Source organism: Nothoprocta perdicaria, unplaced genomic scaffold (genome assembly GCF_003342845.1).
Source record: "Nothoprocta perdicaria isolate Ctin4 unplaced genomic scaffold, notPer1 scaffold_28, whole genome shotgun sequence".
NCBI classification, from domain to species: domain Eukaryota; kingdom Metazoa; phylum Chordata; class Aves; order Tinamiformes; family Tinamidae; genus Nothoprocta; species Nothoprocta perdicaria.
Window position 1 is genome coordinate 2,677,795 of NW_020455510.1, and position 14,704 is coordinate 2,692,498.

General features: G+C 42.1%; 1 protein-coding gene across 1 annotated transcript in view; it reads right to left on the reverse strand.

Annotated features, from left to right (window-relative positions):
* The window catches only part of KIAA1549L (KIAA1549 like), a 47,797-nt gene that overhangs the window by 10,805 nt on the left and 22,288 nt on the right, over nucleotides 1-14,704 (reverse strand). The window contains exons 11-15 of the mRNA XM_026041141.1: nucleotides 14,416-14,606; nucleotides 12,099-12,226; nucleotides 7,557-7,735; nucleotides 5,751-5,965; nucleotides 801-930 (exon numbers count right to left, since the gene is read on the reverse strand). Of these exons, the coding sequence (XP_025896926.1) occupies nucleotides 801-930; nucleotides 5,751-5,965; nucleotides 7,557-7,735; nucleotides 12,099-12,226; nucleotides 14,416-14,606 (843 nt within the window). The remainder of the gene's footprint in view (nucleotides 1-800; nucleotides 931-5,750; nucleotides 5,966-7,556; nucleotides 7,736-12,098; nucleotides 12,227-14,415; nucleotides 14,607-14,704) is intronic.

Genomic DNA, 14,704 nt, shown 5'->3' on the forward strand with positions numbered 1-14,704 from the left:
AAAATCATGCAAATTTTAGGACCATGACAATAAAATACTAAGTGATTTTATGTGTAAGTGCAATTAAAAGCCTCAGAAATCATACTATCCCAATTTGAAGACTAATAACCATATCTCTTCTATTTCATTATGACTATAAAAATGTCAGTGAACTGAATCCCACAAGAGACCTATTAATATCTGAAGTAAATCAGGTTCTCTTTTTAATAGCAGTCTAAATTAAGTCAGCTTTGATTTATCAATATTAACATTAGCATGAAGATTTTGGAGACTAGTGGCAGAAATACAAATACTCAAGTTTTAAAATTTACTTCATCTTGCCACGTACATGTGCTATTTGCTTTCATACCAATTGAAACATCTAAGGATCGTGAACAGATGCCAGTACACATTAACGCTGCCATTATAAAAATTCAGATATTGTTCGTATATAGTTACTGTCTAATACAAGGAACTGGAATTACACAAGAAAAACATTTTAAAAGCTACGTACTAGAGACAAAGAGGTTATATTTTTGGCTTGTCATATTTTGGCAAAATTCTGCTGCTGTAATTATAACACAAAAAAATCTTCATGAGAACATCATATCCAGAAGTTCTGGGGGAGTTACAGCAATGTAACTACTTCAGTAAAATGATACCAGGAAATTCTTTTGTATATTGATTCGCAGACAAATATAATAAGGTCACTTACATAAGGACATTATGATTTGGATGTAGGTTATCAGTTGTTTCCTAATTTGAGGAATAAGTAAAGACTTTGCTGAACAAATTTCACTGAATCTATCTGATAAACTTACATCATATCCGCTGTTGCGGATTCCACGTCTCGGTCTTTCTCGGGTGACTAGGAGATCCATCTCAGTTTCTCCTGGGCTAGGGCTGTTCAAAGACTGCCTGCTTCTGTATATAGAGTTCTTCATCTGTTGCCTAGAAAACAGCAAACAGCAAAATACTAGAATAAGAAAAAAGAAAACAGACAGACAGGCAATAGCTTCTAGGATCAATTGCTATTCTAAAATGCTGAGTTCCATAAAAATGCCACTTTGTAATTGGATATCCTTGCTCTGCATACAGAACTGCTGGAAATCAGTAACATTATGGAAGAGACRGTAGATTTTGTTTACTGTTAATGGAAACACCTACATAAAAGATAGGGGTATCATTTATGGGGGCTTTTCAGATGAGCTATCTTCCAAGAAGGTATCAGAATTCTTTTGGCATTAACTGTTGTGATTTGTATTAATATAAAATAAAAAGTACTATTAAAGTTATCAATTCAATGGCTGTTACAGATAAGACCTTTATTTAGGTGCTGAAGTATGGATATTATTAGGCAAGACTCAGAGGCTACACAGATATCAGAACCAAAACTAGAACTAAAACTCAAGACAAAAAAGTTATTAGTTAAAGATGCTCTAACAAACATGGTTTTGGATTTTCATGGGCAAGGCAAATCTCCATRCAAAGTTAAACTAGTAGGGCTACTTCTACGGCCTGAGATTCAGATCTCATTTCTCTTCTAGTTGTCCGAGTAGACAGATTTATTATTCAGCAAGGAAAGATTTGGCATCATTACCCATGAGAAAGACCTCTAGATGAAGGAGCTGCCATCAAACCACACCACAGGCTTTGAAAGGAGGGCCCGAGAGCACCAGAAGGGAGGCAGGGCAAGAGAGAGGGAGAACTGCCCTCCCACGCTTCGACAGCGGCTACAGGGAAGCAACAGAACTTGCGCTGCTCTGTCTGAGCTCGCACGTTCGGGTGCCCTTTGGCACAGCCCACGTCGCCAGCAGAAGGTGGTTTGCGCTGGGCGCGCGCACTGTGTTGCCCCATGGAAGTGCCCAAGGGACCGGCCTTGGTGCTCCCTCGGAGCAGAGAGCAGGGCTGCAATAACAGAAGATCACCAAGGCAGCAAACACAACAGCTTTTCAGTCATCACTGGTAAATTAGAGGAAACCAGAGAAGAGCTGAAACCAGGGATTTGAAAGGGGGCTACTGAAGGAAAGAAGACGCTTTTTAGACTTTCATGACACTCTCCTCTGCTTGCCAGGTGTCAGGAGAGAAAATGCAACCTTGTGCTAAGATTTGATTGAAGGGCAAAAAAGGCTTATATCAAAGTAAAGCACAGCTGTGCCTGAGAGCTTAACTTGGGATAGTATGTGGGGTGAAAATGAAACCCTGGAATTTGAAATGTTTTGGACTGAGGAAACTGAGTKCAAATGGATCTACTGCAATATTAGAAACCCTGAGGAGCCCTGGGCTCTTTCCATAAGTGATGCAAGAGAAAATGACACTAAGAAGCCTTTGTGACTTTCAGTAATCACAGAGACCTCATGGTTTGACCTCCAATAAGCACCAATGAAATGSAAAGACAACACAATTCAGATTAATTCACCAATAACAAGAAATAATTCTCCACATATTAGAGATTYGGTTAACAGAATTTGCTGTCTTGCTAGATTAGAGTAGCAGAAACTCGTTTGCGGAATTCCAAAAAGGCAAGGACAGAACAGAAGATAAAAAAGACAGGGCAAGAACCATCAGCACTGACCCGTTTAATCTTTCTGATTAAACAAATTACTCAAGCACRTATTTAACTATTAGGGGAGGTTTCAAGAAGCTTCCCTGACAAATTCCCATGCACATGTTTAAAAGTCCCAAACACACTGCCAAATCAGAGCACAAGGAGAGGGGCTGGAATCTATTTCCCCGGTAAATATGGCAGTGAATAACTGAAGCGCTTTATTTAAAAGCTAGTTGCGTGCATAAAGGACACAGTGGGTTTGAAACCTGAAGAACAAAGTGGGAGACGTTGGTAGGGAGCTGGGAAAGGGCATGAGAGGATCCCAAAGTGCTCCAAATGCTGCTTCTGCCTAAGACTCTAGCAGTGACACTACCAGAGACAACGGGGAGCCTGGCCAGTACTAAGCCTAGCCAGATTCGACTGTACATATGTTCCTACATTAAAGGTCTTTAAAATTTCATATATGTTTTACAGTATGTCTATGAATACTTATGAATACTTACTGAATACTTAATGAATATAGTAGTTGTGATATATTTTTGAAGGGAGTCAAATATGCAACACTTTTATATATGCAGATTCTTGACCTGATTACAAACTGCTAAGGAAACACCCGGAATAGCGCCTATCATCAGCAGGCTTTTTAAAATTGCTTTGAGGTTGCCAATTAGCTCATTTAAAGAAATTTTGCTAATGAGAAAGGAGATATGGACCGTAACAACTGGCATGCAAATGGGTTAGCAAGTGTCTACTGGGAACATAACTGGAGAACTTTAAAAGATGCATTTTATTGTACAGAAGACTCAAAGGAACTAAGAGCACGCAGCTGTTGGTTCTTGAACAAATCAAATTATTTACTGTTGATATTTTGGAAATAATTTTTAAAATACCACTTAAAATTGAATATATAAAGGTAAATGTGAATATTGTAGTTAAYTGTATATTTATTTTCTGATGTGTTTTGGAAATGTTAAAATAGTGTGATTTAAATTGGCAGAAAATATAGACAGAATAGAATGAAAAAAGCCTTTTACCTAGAATTTTTTTAATCTTTCACTTACTCCTAAATATTATTATTCAAAAAACAGAGAGCATTTTAAAGTACAAGTTTTTAATTACCATAATTATAATGATATAAATGATAATACAAAGTAGAAAATGCTACAGAGCAAATCTCTTCAATTTCATGCCATCATGAAATCATCCTATGGCTGCTGTAAAACCAATTTTGTTTTATTATGGAAATTAAATTCTATCCATTCATTTACCCGTAACTAAGAATTGCATTTCTTTGCAGTATTATTCAACATTTTCCTTCAACAGTTTGTCATTTTACCCACCTTACTTTCACTTACAAAATGCAGGCAACAAGTGCATGCCAGGCGTGCTGCAGGAGTCAGTGTGCAGAGCACAGCACGGACTACAGCCGTGGCCTAAACATTCCGAAAACACTTTGCACCCTTACAGGAGGCAAAACAGACAGAGCTTTTCTCCCTTCCTCTACATAGGGACACAGAGTGTGCTGTAAGCGAGCCAGCACCTGGCTCTTGTGGGTCAGCCACTGGACAGGACCACTGGCCCAGAGCAGCRAGCCAGCCTTGAAGAATTTTGTATCGGGACACTGGTCACTGTCTTAAAAAGACTATCACAGGTTTACACAGCACATCAAGAAGCACAGAGGAAAAATGCTTTCCAGGATCTTTCAGCACACTGGCACRTGAAGAAACATCAATATGTTTAACAAAAGGCAGACAGTTAGTTTTAAAGCTTCATGTGTAAAGTTTTAAGCATTTCCTACATGACATATGATGAGTAATAAACATTCAAAGTAAGACTTTAGTCCTTCACTGTATTGCATAACACACAGTCAGATCCAAGTTTCTACCTCCTTCGTTTATATTTCCAGCACATTTACATACCCTGAACATATAAATGTGCAGGTAGAATAAGAATACAGTGCACTAAGGTTCAGTATCTTCATTTTTCTGTGCATTTGGACAATTTAATCCTCCCTCACCAGAGGCCAGCACAAGGCAAYGTGGCCCCAGAGCCTCCACTAAGGGCAGTACAGAGAGATTGYTCAGAACTGTTTTCTTCATTGACCAATGTGACTCTGACCAGCACGCGACACAGCTTCACCATTCACTTTACAGCCCTTTCCTTCTGTTTGCACTGGGACTGAAGCAGCGTGCACAAACACTGTGTTATCACTGCCACTTTGACTGCAGCCACCATTTAAGCTCACCAGAAAACTCTGGCCTGAACTTTCCAGGGAASAATTGCCACCACCTCAATGCGTGGGGAATTTGCAGGGGGAATGTACTTCAGGATTCCTTTCCCCTGCTGCCTCAGCTGCAGTCCCTGCCTGCAGCAAACGCCAGAACCCTCGTGGTGGGAGGTGTTCTGGCAAAGACTCTCCCCGCTTCGCACCTCCTTAGGCCGTCCCCAAGACGGAGCGATACACGTATTGCACCACTCCTCCTGTGGACTGCTGTCATCTCCTCTTTTTATCTCCTCAGTAGGTGTTTGAGAGCAGCACAGGCCCACCTATCCACAGAAGGCTCACAGAGAGGCAGCAGGCATCTGGTACTCCCCGCTTTTTTCTAAAAGAGGGGGACGGGCACCATCAGCATGCCACCTTCAAGAGACCCCAAGGTGCTGGCCAAGCATCAGCGTGGCCGTACGACACGCCTGCTGCACACTGCAGATTAGCAAATAGCGACTCTCAGAGACCCTGAAAGATCACCAGTAAAAGACAAGCACACAGACACAAAACACCACAGGATGCACCAAAATATAAGGACAATGTGCTGGTTGTGTTATCTTATGCCTACTGCAACAGTTATACCTGAGGCAAAACAACAACAGATAAAAATAAAATAATAGATTGCAACCCCGGTGAACTTTGGAAAAGAATGAAATCAGGTGCTGACTGTTCACTTCTATTTCAAAAAAAAAAAAAATTACTAGCACATTTTCTATTGAGATTTTTTGGAAAATGACCCACAAGAACTTGCAAGAGTCCCTTCACTTTTTTTCCCTTTGCATTTATTCCTTTTAAATCACAATGCAGTTTTACTGAATGCCATACTTTCATAAATAATCACAGTCTGTTTTCTTCATAAAGCAGAAGAGGCCAGCTGATCAAAACAAACATATATTTTCCTATTAAAAACAGATCTTTTAATTCCCTTGATAAATAACTGCATTTAAAAAGTCTCACCTGTTTTTAGGCTCAGCAAATGGAGAAATGTCTGTATCCGGATCCAAAATGTGGTCAATTTCTTTGGGGTTTTTTTCATACATCCTTTTTCTCTCTGTCAGCCCTTTACTGTTATCAGCCTGGGGGAAATCATAGTATCCCTTCCTCTTGGCTTTCAGGCGCAGCTTGTTGCGGTAATGCTCTATATCAGACTTCTGCTTCAAAGCTTTATTCACCTACAAGGCAAAAAAATACATTTAAATGATGGTGCCGGGCCGATTACTTCAAAACAGTGTTGTTAAAGTGTTTCATGAGCTGTGTGTGTCATTTTGCAGAGTGGTTATGTACCACACTGTGCCATCTGCAAGCAGTGAGGAACTGCAAGTGAACAGAGTTGCTGTATTTTTATGATTTGGCAGATGGTTAAATAATTTTAGCCTAAAAACTGTACACCACCACAACAGTGACTCAGTTCACACCCACTGAAGAAATCACTGATGATATGAGCCAACTACCATGACCCAGTGCTGTGTTCATTTGTGGGCCCCATGGGGAGAAATGCCCAGTGGAAAATCCAGTAGGATCCAGGAGGTTCAGGCATCACCTCTGACTGCATAAAGCCTTGAACAAATAGCCACAAGTGGCTGGGAAAGTATTCTGCTGAAACATCATCAGATGTTCCTTATTCAAACTCTTCCTTGCAAATAGGCCACTGTCAAAGACAAGATCCTGAAATAAATGACTGTTTAGTCTCACTTGCTACAGGTCAGGATTCTTTGGATGCTCCTAAGGGATGGAAAACTACATGAAAACCTTGCTTCAAATTGTGAGTTGAGTGAAGAAGAGTAATTGACTTGGGAGTCCCTGCCTCAAGGGTCAAATTCTACTGTCTCCTCATAACTTCCAAGACATGTTTGTTCAGCAGAAAAGAGCACGAGGAATGTTATCCTGATAACCGACTCTTAACTGGGTGCTGATTTCCAAATAAACCTTCACTCTGAGTTTGGAAAGTCTGTTGCACAGCAGAGCTTAAAATAAACAGACAAAAATGGAACATGACAGACTGCTCCAATCGAGGCCCAAACGGGAAGCCTCACAACACTGCCTTGCCTAAGTTTCTAATGGTAACTCTCAGTGTTGGTTTTAAACAGTAAAACCAGGATGATTCTGGCTGATTCTTACATGACTGCTGCAGCGCAAGTTTGTAAATGCCTGTTGGCACTTACAAATGCCTGGCACCATGTATAACAACTATATAAATTCCCCAATCCTTACATAACAGACCATTCTTGATCAAATGTACATTAAAAAAAATAGGAATAACCATGTAAGACTTTGTGCCAAAGCAGGGTTTTGGGTCAGCACTTGAACCCAGGACACTTTCTTCTCACTAAACAACAGTATCCTCGGCGCACAGGCTGGAGTGCAGGCTGAGCAAAGCCCTGGTCCTGCACTGTCTTGTTCTTTTGAAGGAGAGAAAAGAAGCAAGAGTTTGGGACTGTCATAATCTACACATATTTCCAAGCTCAGCCACAGAATTCACAAATTCTGTTTTCTGCCCTTATTACCATTTCCTTAAAGTRAACATGCCAGGAGAGGAGAGAGAGAAGGCAGGAACAGCACCCACAGCCTCTGGTGGCACAGGCGCAGGGAGCAGAGGCGCAGGGTGAAAGGGCAGCCCGTAAGTTGCCAGATCTGTGAGATGAGCCCACTCCACAGAGCACCGTGGTGAAGCGCTCCAGCCCTTGCTCAGCGCTCGCAGGCCTGGCCCTGCTGGAGCGCAGCACGGCCGAGGCGAGCGCCGCRGTGCCGCCAGGCCAGCCTCACCTCTCCGTTAATGATGGCAGACTCCTGGCTTCTGTCCGACGCGACATGCACTGCKGGCAGCGGCACAGGCTTGATAGCGATCAGCTGCACGGACCCCGAGGACGTGTCGAAGGGATCAAGAGTGGATTTGGCAATGTTATCAAAGAGAATGCCTCCTTCCTCTTCATCACTTAGGGCCACTAAAGCACATCAAACTTATTCAGTATAAAGACAAACATTTTTACTGCACGTTTAAGATGAAATTCAGCAAGCACATCCTTGCGCTCAGTACACTCAAGGAGCAGTCCTTTACACCGGAAAATCACTTAGCTGAGGATGATGATGATATGTTCACAGATGAAAAGGAGAAAAAGGCACAAATGACATACAAAAGCAGGAAAATGACAGGGAAAGGTATACTGTTTTTTGCTTTACAAAGCAATATCTCAAGCGACTGTAAAGTTACACATTTGAACATTGTTAAGAGAAAGTTTTTGAAAGTCTTTAAAATTAAATGGCATGGTTAAACATCTTTATTTCTAGATTTCTAAATAAATGAAAATTTCAAATATGATTGGCCTTTTTCCTTCTCCAAATTTTGCTTGCACCTTGTCAGCTGCTGAATCTTAAACGTAACTTTATTCTCATTTTACGACAAAAAGTGACTTGAAAGCATGAGGACTAATTCCACGAAGAGATTCCTACAAAAGCTGTTCTATTAAACAGAGGAATGTTTGTTCTATCTCCAGATGGACAGAAGCAGAGATTCTCTGCTAAAGAATGGCCTGCTCTGAACTTATTTCCTCTGAAAAATATATTCTGCTTTAATATTTAATCTTCATACAAATTACAATAGATTGTATAAACTCTTAGAGCAGTATGACTTTGTTAAGAAAATATCTGAGTCATAACATAAAATATGAACCCACTAAGTTTATCTTTCTGTCTATATTCCTTGCAAGCTAGAGTTGACATAACTTGACCTTTTGAGAAACACGCAGGTTAAATCATTTTGTCATTAAATATTGTCCCTCTGGATTCATGGAACTGTTCAAATAAGATGCATGGGCCGGAATGCTCTGGTCTAGCTGGGGTTGTGCAAACCCTGTGAACTTTGTAGGCTCACAGTAATGAGGGGCCCCACGAGGACCACCACTGCAGGCTGAGCTCCACGTCACYGCAGCTAGCAGCATACAAGTTAAGACAGACTAAGGCCCATGCCCCAGGTGTAACGTGCAGCCTCCAGTTTCTGTGCAGTGCTACACGACTATTGTAACTGAGTGCCAGCAGGTGGTGCTAAGCACTCAGCTAACCAGCCAAGCGAAACCATGCTAAGAAACTGTATTTCCGAGCACGTAATAAAAAATGGTCATGTAGAATACTTTACTGTTATGTGCTTACTAATTCACACATAAAAAAGCTATGTTTTTGTCAGTCTAAGAAACCAACATGAAGGATACACAGGACTTCTGTGTCTTCTGAGTCTTTTCACTCCTCTCATCTCTCTGTAAACTAGAGCATGTTGGAAGGGAGAAAGGAAAGATTGAAATACTTACCTGTGAAAAAAGAATAAGGAATTTTAAAGTACCCAGAAAACAGCTCTTGTGCTATGCAAGTTGTTCTACTGTGCTTGTGAATGTAGCAACTGAATATRGCCCAAGTCAGTGTGGACAACTCAGACATGTTGTTGCCTCTCTCATCCTCTCTCCCGGGAGAGGCAGCTGCAGTGCTTGATTTTGCTTTTGTAAGAGTGTGAAGGGACTCAGAAGTGTTCACAGAAGATCACAGAACTGATTATAACATCTGGTTGCCTCCTGCAAACCAAGAATAGGTGGAAACAGCAGTGGAAAATGGCACTGGTTACATCTGTCATGAGCAGGATGCTAGCAGGGTCACAGCACTCAATATCCCAGAAAGCCAGGGGAAGGATCAGAAAAGGCTAGCGGAAAATATGAGGCGGTGTCCCACAAGCTGAAAATCTTTGGGTAGAAGAGAACTAATACATAAAATTCCCCAAGAGGCCCAAAGGGCAACTGGTGCAAATACAAGGGATTTCAGCTAAACAAGTGAATTTCTTTTTTTGTACAGTTGAATGTCAGGAARTGGCCCTGGAAGAGCCTAGGAACTGACCTGGAGAGGATAAAGAGTTAGAGAGTGATCCCCAAACAAGCTGACTATCGCTCCTTCTGAGGCAAATTAAGTGATGGCACTTCATGATGAGGAGAGGACGGTAAGAATAGACTCCTCCATAAACCCTTCTTTCACTTGCCAATCTTCTAGGGACACAGACATACTGGAAAGGAAGCATCTTACAACTCATGCATGGGCATGGACAACTCTGATGTAGTTGTCTAGGCTCCTTCCATACTGAACCCTCTGGAGCAGACAGCTAATGGGGATAAATGTATCTCCCTCTGGAATGACTGGAGAGGCTACCTGGTTAGTTTAAGGTTAGACACCCAACTTTAAAAGACCAAAACCTGACGAGATGAAAGGCATTCTAATCTAAGCCATAGCTCATGCTAACTAAGATAGAAAAGGCAAATGAAGAACCCTGGATGTTTTCTAGAACACTGCAGTTTCTCAAGCTAATTCTCTACAAAAGCAGGTTGCTACGTTGCTGCTTCTGGATTCAGTCACTGTTGCCATGTTGCCTTTAATTTGGAGCACTGAGTCACCACAGGCCCTTCAGAACTTGTGAAGAGCTCGCTCTGATGATCAACTCCACATTAGTTTGAAAACTGGTAGGCTGCACTTCTGTATCATAGCCTAGTTGTATTACAGACAGAAATCAGTTGTTTTTGTAAGTGTCCAAAAGAAATATAAACTCAACTAGTCACCTTTGAAAAGGAAACTTCCCATAAAGCTTGAATAGATGCTTTGCAAAGAAAATCAAAAGGAAAAAAATGCAATTACCTTCCAGACTACCAGCAYTGTAATACAAAGGGATTTTAGCTTTGTTTCCTTCAGAAGTCAGGCTCAGCTAAAGAACCTTCCTGATGCTTCAAGCCATAAGGTGTTCACCAGGCACGTCAGCCAGCAAGGTCTCGCACCGCTCGCTCTCCGGGCTGCCATGCTCCGTGTGGAGCCCATGCTGCTAAAAGCSACAAGGAGTTTAGCCCTGGAGTTAACATCCAGCGCTATCATTCTGCTGGGGAACTAAATGTCAGCGAGGAGCAGAATCTAAAATTGGTTGGTAACCATGGCAACTAATGAGCCGTTCTAACTGGAGTCCCCAAATTGAGCACGTGACCAGCAAGGGACTCGTTCCAGCTTTAAGATGCTGCTTTGCAGAGAAGAAAATTTGCTATTTCTTTTGCTGACACACGTATTTGAGATGTCAGCCTACAATCATGCTGGAGGGCTAGAGCACATTCAGACAAGCAGCTAACAKAAAAACAGCATCTTTCTGAGACTGGAAGGGCAAATGGCCCAAACAGTTGACTGATGTTAATCACCTGGGTAAACACAAAGCCCTGCAAAGAGCCCAAAATATCAAGGATGACAATGTCYTGTTGGAAATCATAGCACTGGGAACAACATGTAAGCTCAGGGATAAACCTTCTGAGTATTCTTATTTTCATCTTTTAATTTCAACTTTATAAACCGTTAGGTTCACATAGCTCCAAAGAATCATTTCAGGGGTGATTTAGGGGTCTTCCACAAAAAGGAGAAGAAATCTCCACTAAGATTCTCGATTTATCTGAATCTCTCCTTCCAAACTGCAGTATTTTTAACAAAGAAGAGTTAAAGACCAAGTGAACTACAGTTCATGATAGAATTTGATGAGGCCACACACAGCTTAATTCCCTTCAAACAGAAGTAATCTTCTGGTTCAACCAGAAGATTTCCTATTCATAGCAAAATCTGGCTTTTGAAGCAAAGCTCTAGTTTAGGAGGAACTGAGAAAAGCAGAGGGAAAGAAAACAGAAAAGCAAGGAAGAAAGGGAAGAGAATGGTTCTTTCATTAGATGTTCCTGATGGCCACCAAGTCAGAAGGTGGCCATCAACAAAGGATTCATAAGCAACATCCTATGTGCAGCAGGAAAAGCTATCACTAGAAGTGTTAGGAATAAAATGAATGAGAAGGAAGATAAAAAAGACAAGTTAAATGTCTAGAAATCTCACACCTCTTCAAATCAGTTTTTATCTAATTAATTCATCTTCATCAGATCTGGGCCACCTTAGCAACAGCAGTAATGGAAATGAATATCCTAGGGCTCTAAACAGAAAAAAAAAATCCTGTAAACCCACTCTGCCTACTAAGCAGTATCGTGTCTTCACCACTGCTAAAAATAAATAAATAGGGGAAAAAAAATGGGAAAACTTGCAAAGGCCCACACACAAAGAGCAAGTATCACACTGTGAGGTTGAGGGATTGTCATAGCAATAGAGAAATTTAAAAAAAAAAAAAAAAAGCCGTGAACAAGAAAGGTCTCAACAACTGTGAGAGGCCCTGTTAAAGGCCCAGGCAAGATAGCTTCAGCGTAGCAGGTGCCCGTGCGGGTCCTGCTGCGGGAGCAGCTGCCAGCAGCTTCCGTGCTTTTCGGGAAAGCCTCTCACCGTTCCTCTTCCTGCCTTCGTCCTTGGCGACGCTCTGCGGGGCCGCTACTTTGTGCGGGGAGCTTGGGCCCGAGCTGGCCTTTCCCGACGCGCTGCTGCCCACGGAGCCGTCCTGGCTCGGCGACCGGCTGCAAGTAACCATGGCAACAAGGAGACGGTAAGTTCTTCTGCAAAAACCTCGTTTCAAGGTTATTTCATTTGTACCGTTTGCATCACTGAGTCTGCAAGTCTCATTCTGTACCAGAAGGAGAGAGAAAATAAACTGCATAATGGAAAGACAGCAAAAGCAGGAGCAGAGCGCCAGGATGCAGAGAGTACCTTCCAGCTGGTTCAGGGCTGATGGGCATCACTTGCTTCTCTTACACAATGCCCACAGCAGCAGAAGCATTGAAAGGACAAAATAATAATAGTTCAGCTTCATTTATGCAGCTAAAACAAAGCACACATTTGGTTTATAAAGATGGTTCCACTAAATTCGAGCATTTTCTTCAATTATCCAGCTTGCGTYTACACTCAACTATTTTGCCCACCATAATGCAAAATTCACCCACTTTGTATACACACACTCACCGTTTTAAGAAAATTCTCCTTTTCCCCCTGCATATAACCCCATGATTTACTGAAAGGTCCTGTTTCCCTCGGCCACTGTCTGTCCGGTTTGTCGCACAGTAAACGGCTCCCTCGCCAAGGAGCGAAGGGAGGTCAGAGCAGAAACGCAACGGGGGCAGCCAGGGCGAGAGGAGGCTGCTCGGGGGGCCACCTGCTCAACTCTGTGCCTTTTTTTGGAGGAGTTGCTTATCCTACCCTACCGTACCAGCTGGGAAAAGCAGGCCAGACTAGAAACATGTTAAATATGGTGCCACTCCACCTCATGGTGTGGTACACCATGTTGTTCTTAGAAAGGGCACTGGTCACAACAGGACTGGAAAAAATCTAAAGAATCCATATACTTATACATGCATTTCTTTGAAATCAATTATTCTGAAGTGCTGCAGTCAAATAAAGGACAATGCAAGGAGGCTGCACCTGAGAAAAATACACATGGTCTTCTCTAGGAATTTACTGGGGTCAGCGCAGGCAGGGACAGCTGAGGGAGGGCAATTCTTAAAGGCCCTCTCTTGAAGACAGCCTGCGTGGGTACATAAGTAAATAAATACGCACATATATATGATTTGACACAGGCTCTTTCAAACTATAGGCCTTTAGAAGAGCTCTGTATGCAATCAGCCTTTGAGAAATTCTCTTCATTATTAATACGCTGCTCCACTTGAGAACAGGGAAAATAAACAAGTATGGACAGTTCACAGAATGACTTCTGTTGCCTCCAGTCTAAATACTCATCTTTTTAAAGTGACCATCACATCTATTAACTGTGAAGTTTCCTTCAGGGATAATATCAGAGGAGATATCTCATCAGATACCAGCTGCTTCATGGCAGTATGATTTAAAATGACCTTTTGAAGCTACAAAACAGCCTGGATGAAATAGCAAATACAAAAAGGTCATGAAATGTTTTGTCATTTTGTGAAACCATCGCTTTCCATCTCCTGGCCACACCTCGTGGGAATMCCAAAGGAACAAAATTCTGCTTATTCACACTCACTCGAGCAGTCACCCTGCAGAAGACACAAGCATTGCCATAGACAGGACCCATTTAGATACCTTTTGCTTARAAGGCACCCCAAAAGTGCCAGCGGTTCAACACATTTATTCTCATTATAACCTTTCCTGTTGGTTCCTTTCCTGAATAAAGTTTTTTAATCAAAACTTGTTTTAAGAGTGAGCAGATTAAGTACAGGGGGATTTATGCCCTCATCCAGAGCATAAGCAAGTGAAGTGCCTATTCACTTTTCTGCGAGGATTAATAGGCTGATGTACATTTTTGTGTGYATCCATCTTTAAGTATAGCTCCTTCAAAGACTTACCCAGTAGCAGCACAGCACCAGCACTTTCAGCTGGTGTAAAGCAATCTTCCTTTGAAAGGCTATGATGGGGACAAGAAGTTTAACATATACGGTCTGTTAAACTTCCTGCTTTGAGGACATGACTGGCCCTTGAGTGACGCAGGTTCTCACTGCAGCCATGCCAGTTCACACTGGCTGAACTCCTGTCAGTTCACCTGAGAAATGATCTGTGTTCGTGCTTGACACCCAGTGTTTATTTCAGAGTCATCTCTTGTGCAAAGGCCAAGACTATCTGAGGAGAAGCCATCTGTCACACACAGTCTGGGTGCCAAACCTTGTACTTTCATTCGTAGGTAACCAGCAGCATGCGCCCCATCCCATCCATCCCTCTGCTGAGATGCCTCTCTCCCTACCTTTTCCTTGTTTCATTGGACTGGGCAGTTTTAATGGTGCTCCCATCTTGAGTGATTTCTCTCTCCTGGGAAGCAGGAGCATCTCTAACTGGAAGTGGAAGTACGACAGTTTCTTGAGTCACAGGTAACACCTCATCTTCGGCTCCCTGCTGACCTAAATGTTGCTTGGCATAGTCAAAGCCTTGCACTGGCTGCAAAACAAAAGTGAGAAAAACAATTCTGACATGCATCTCATGCTAATACAGGATTTCCATTATTCCCTCTTAACATTTTTACTTACATAAGTAAA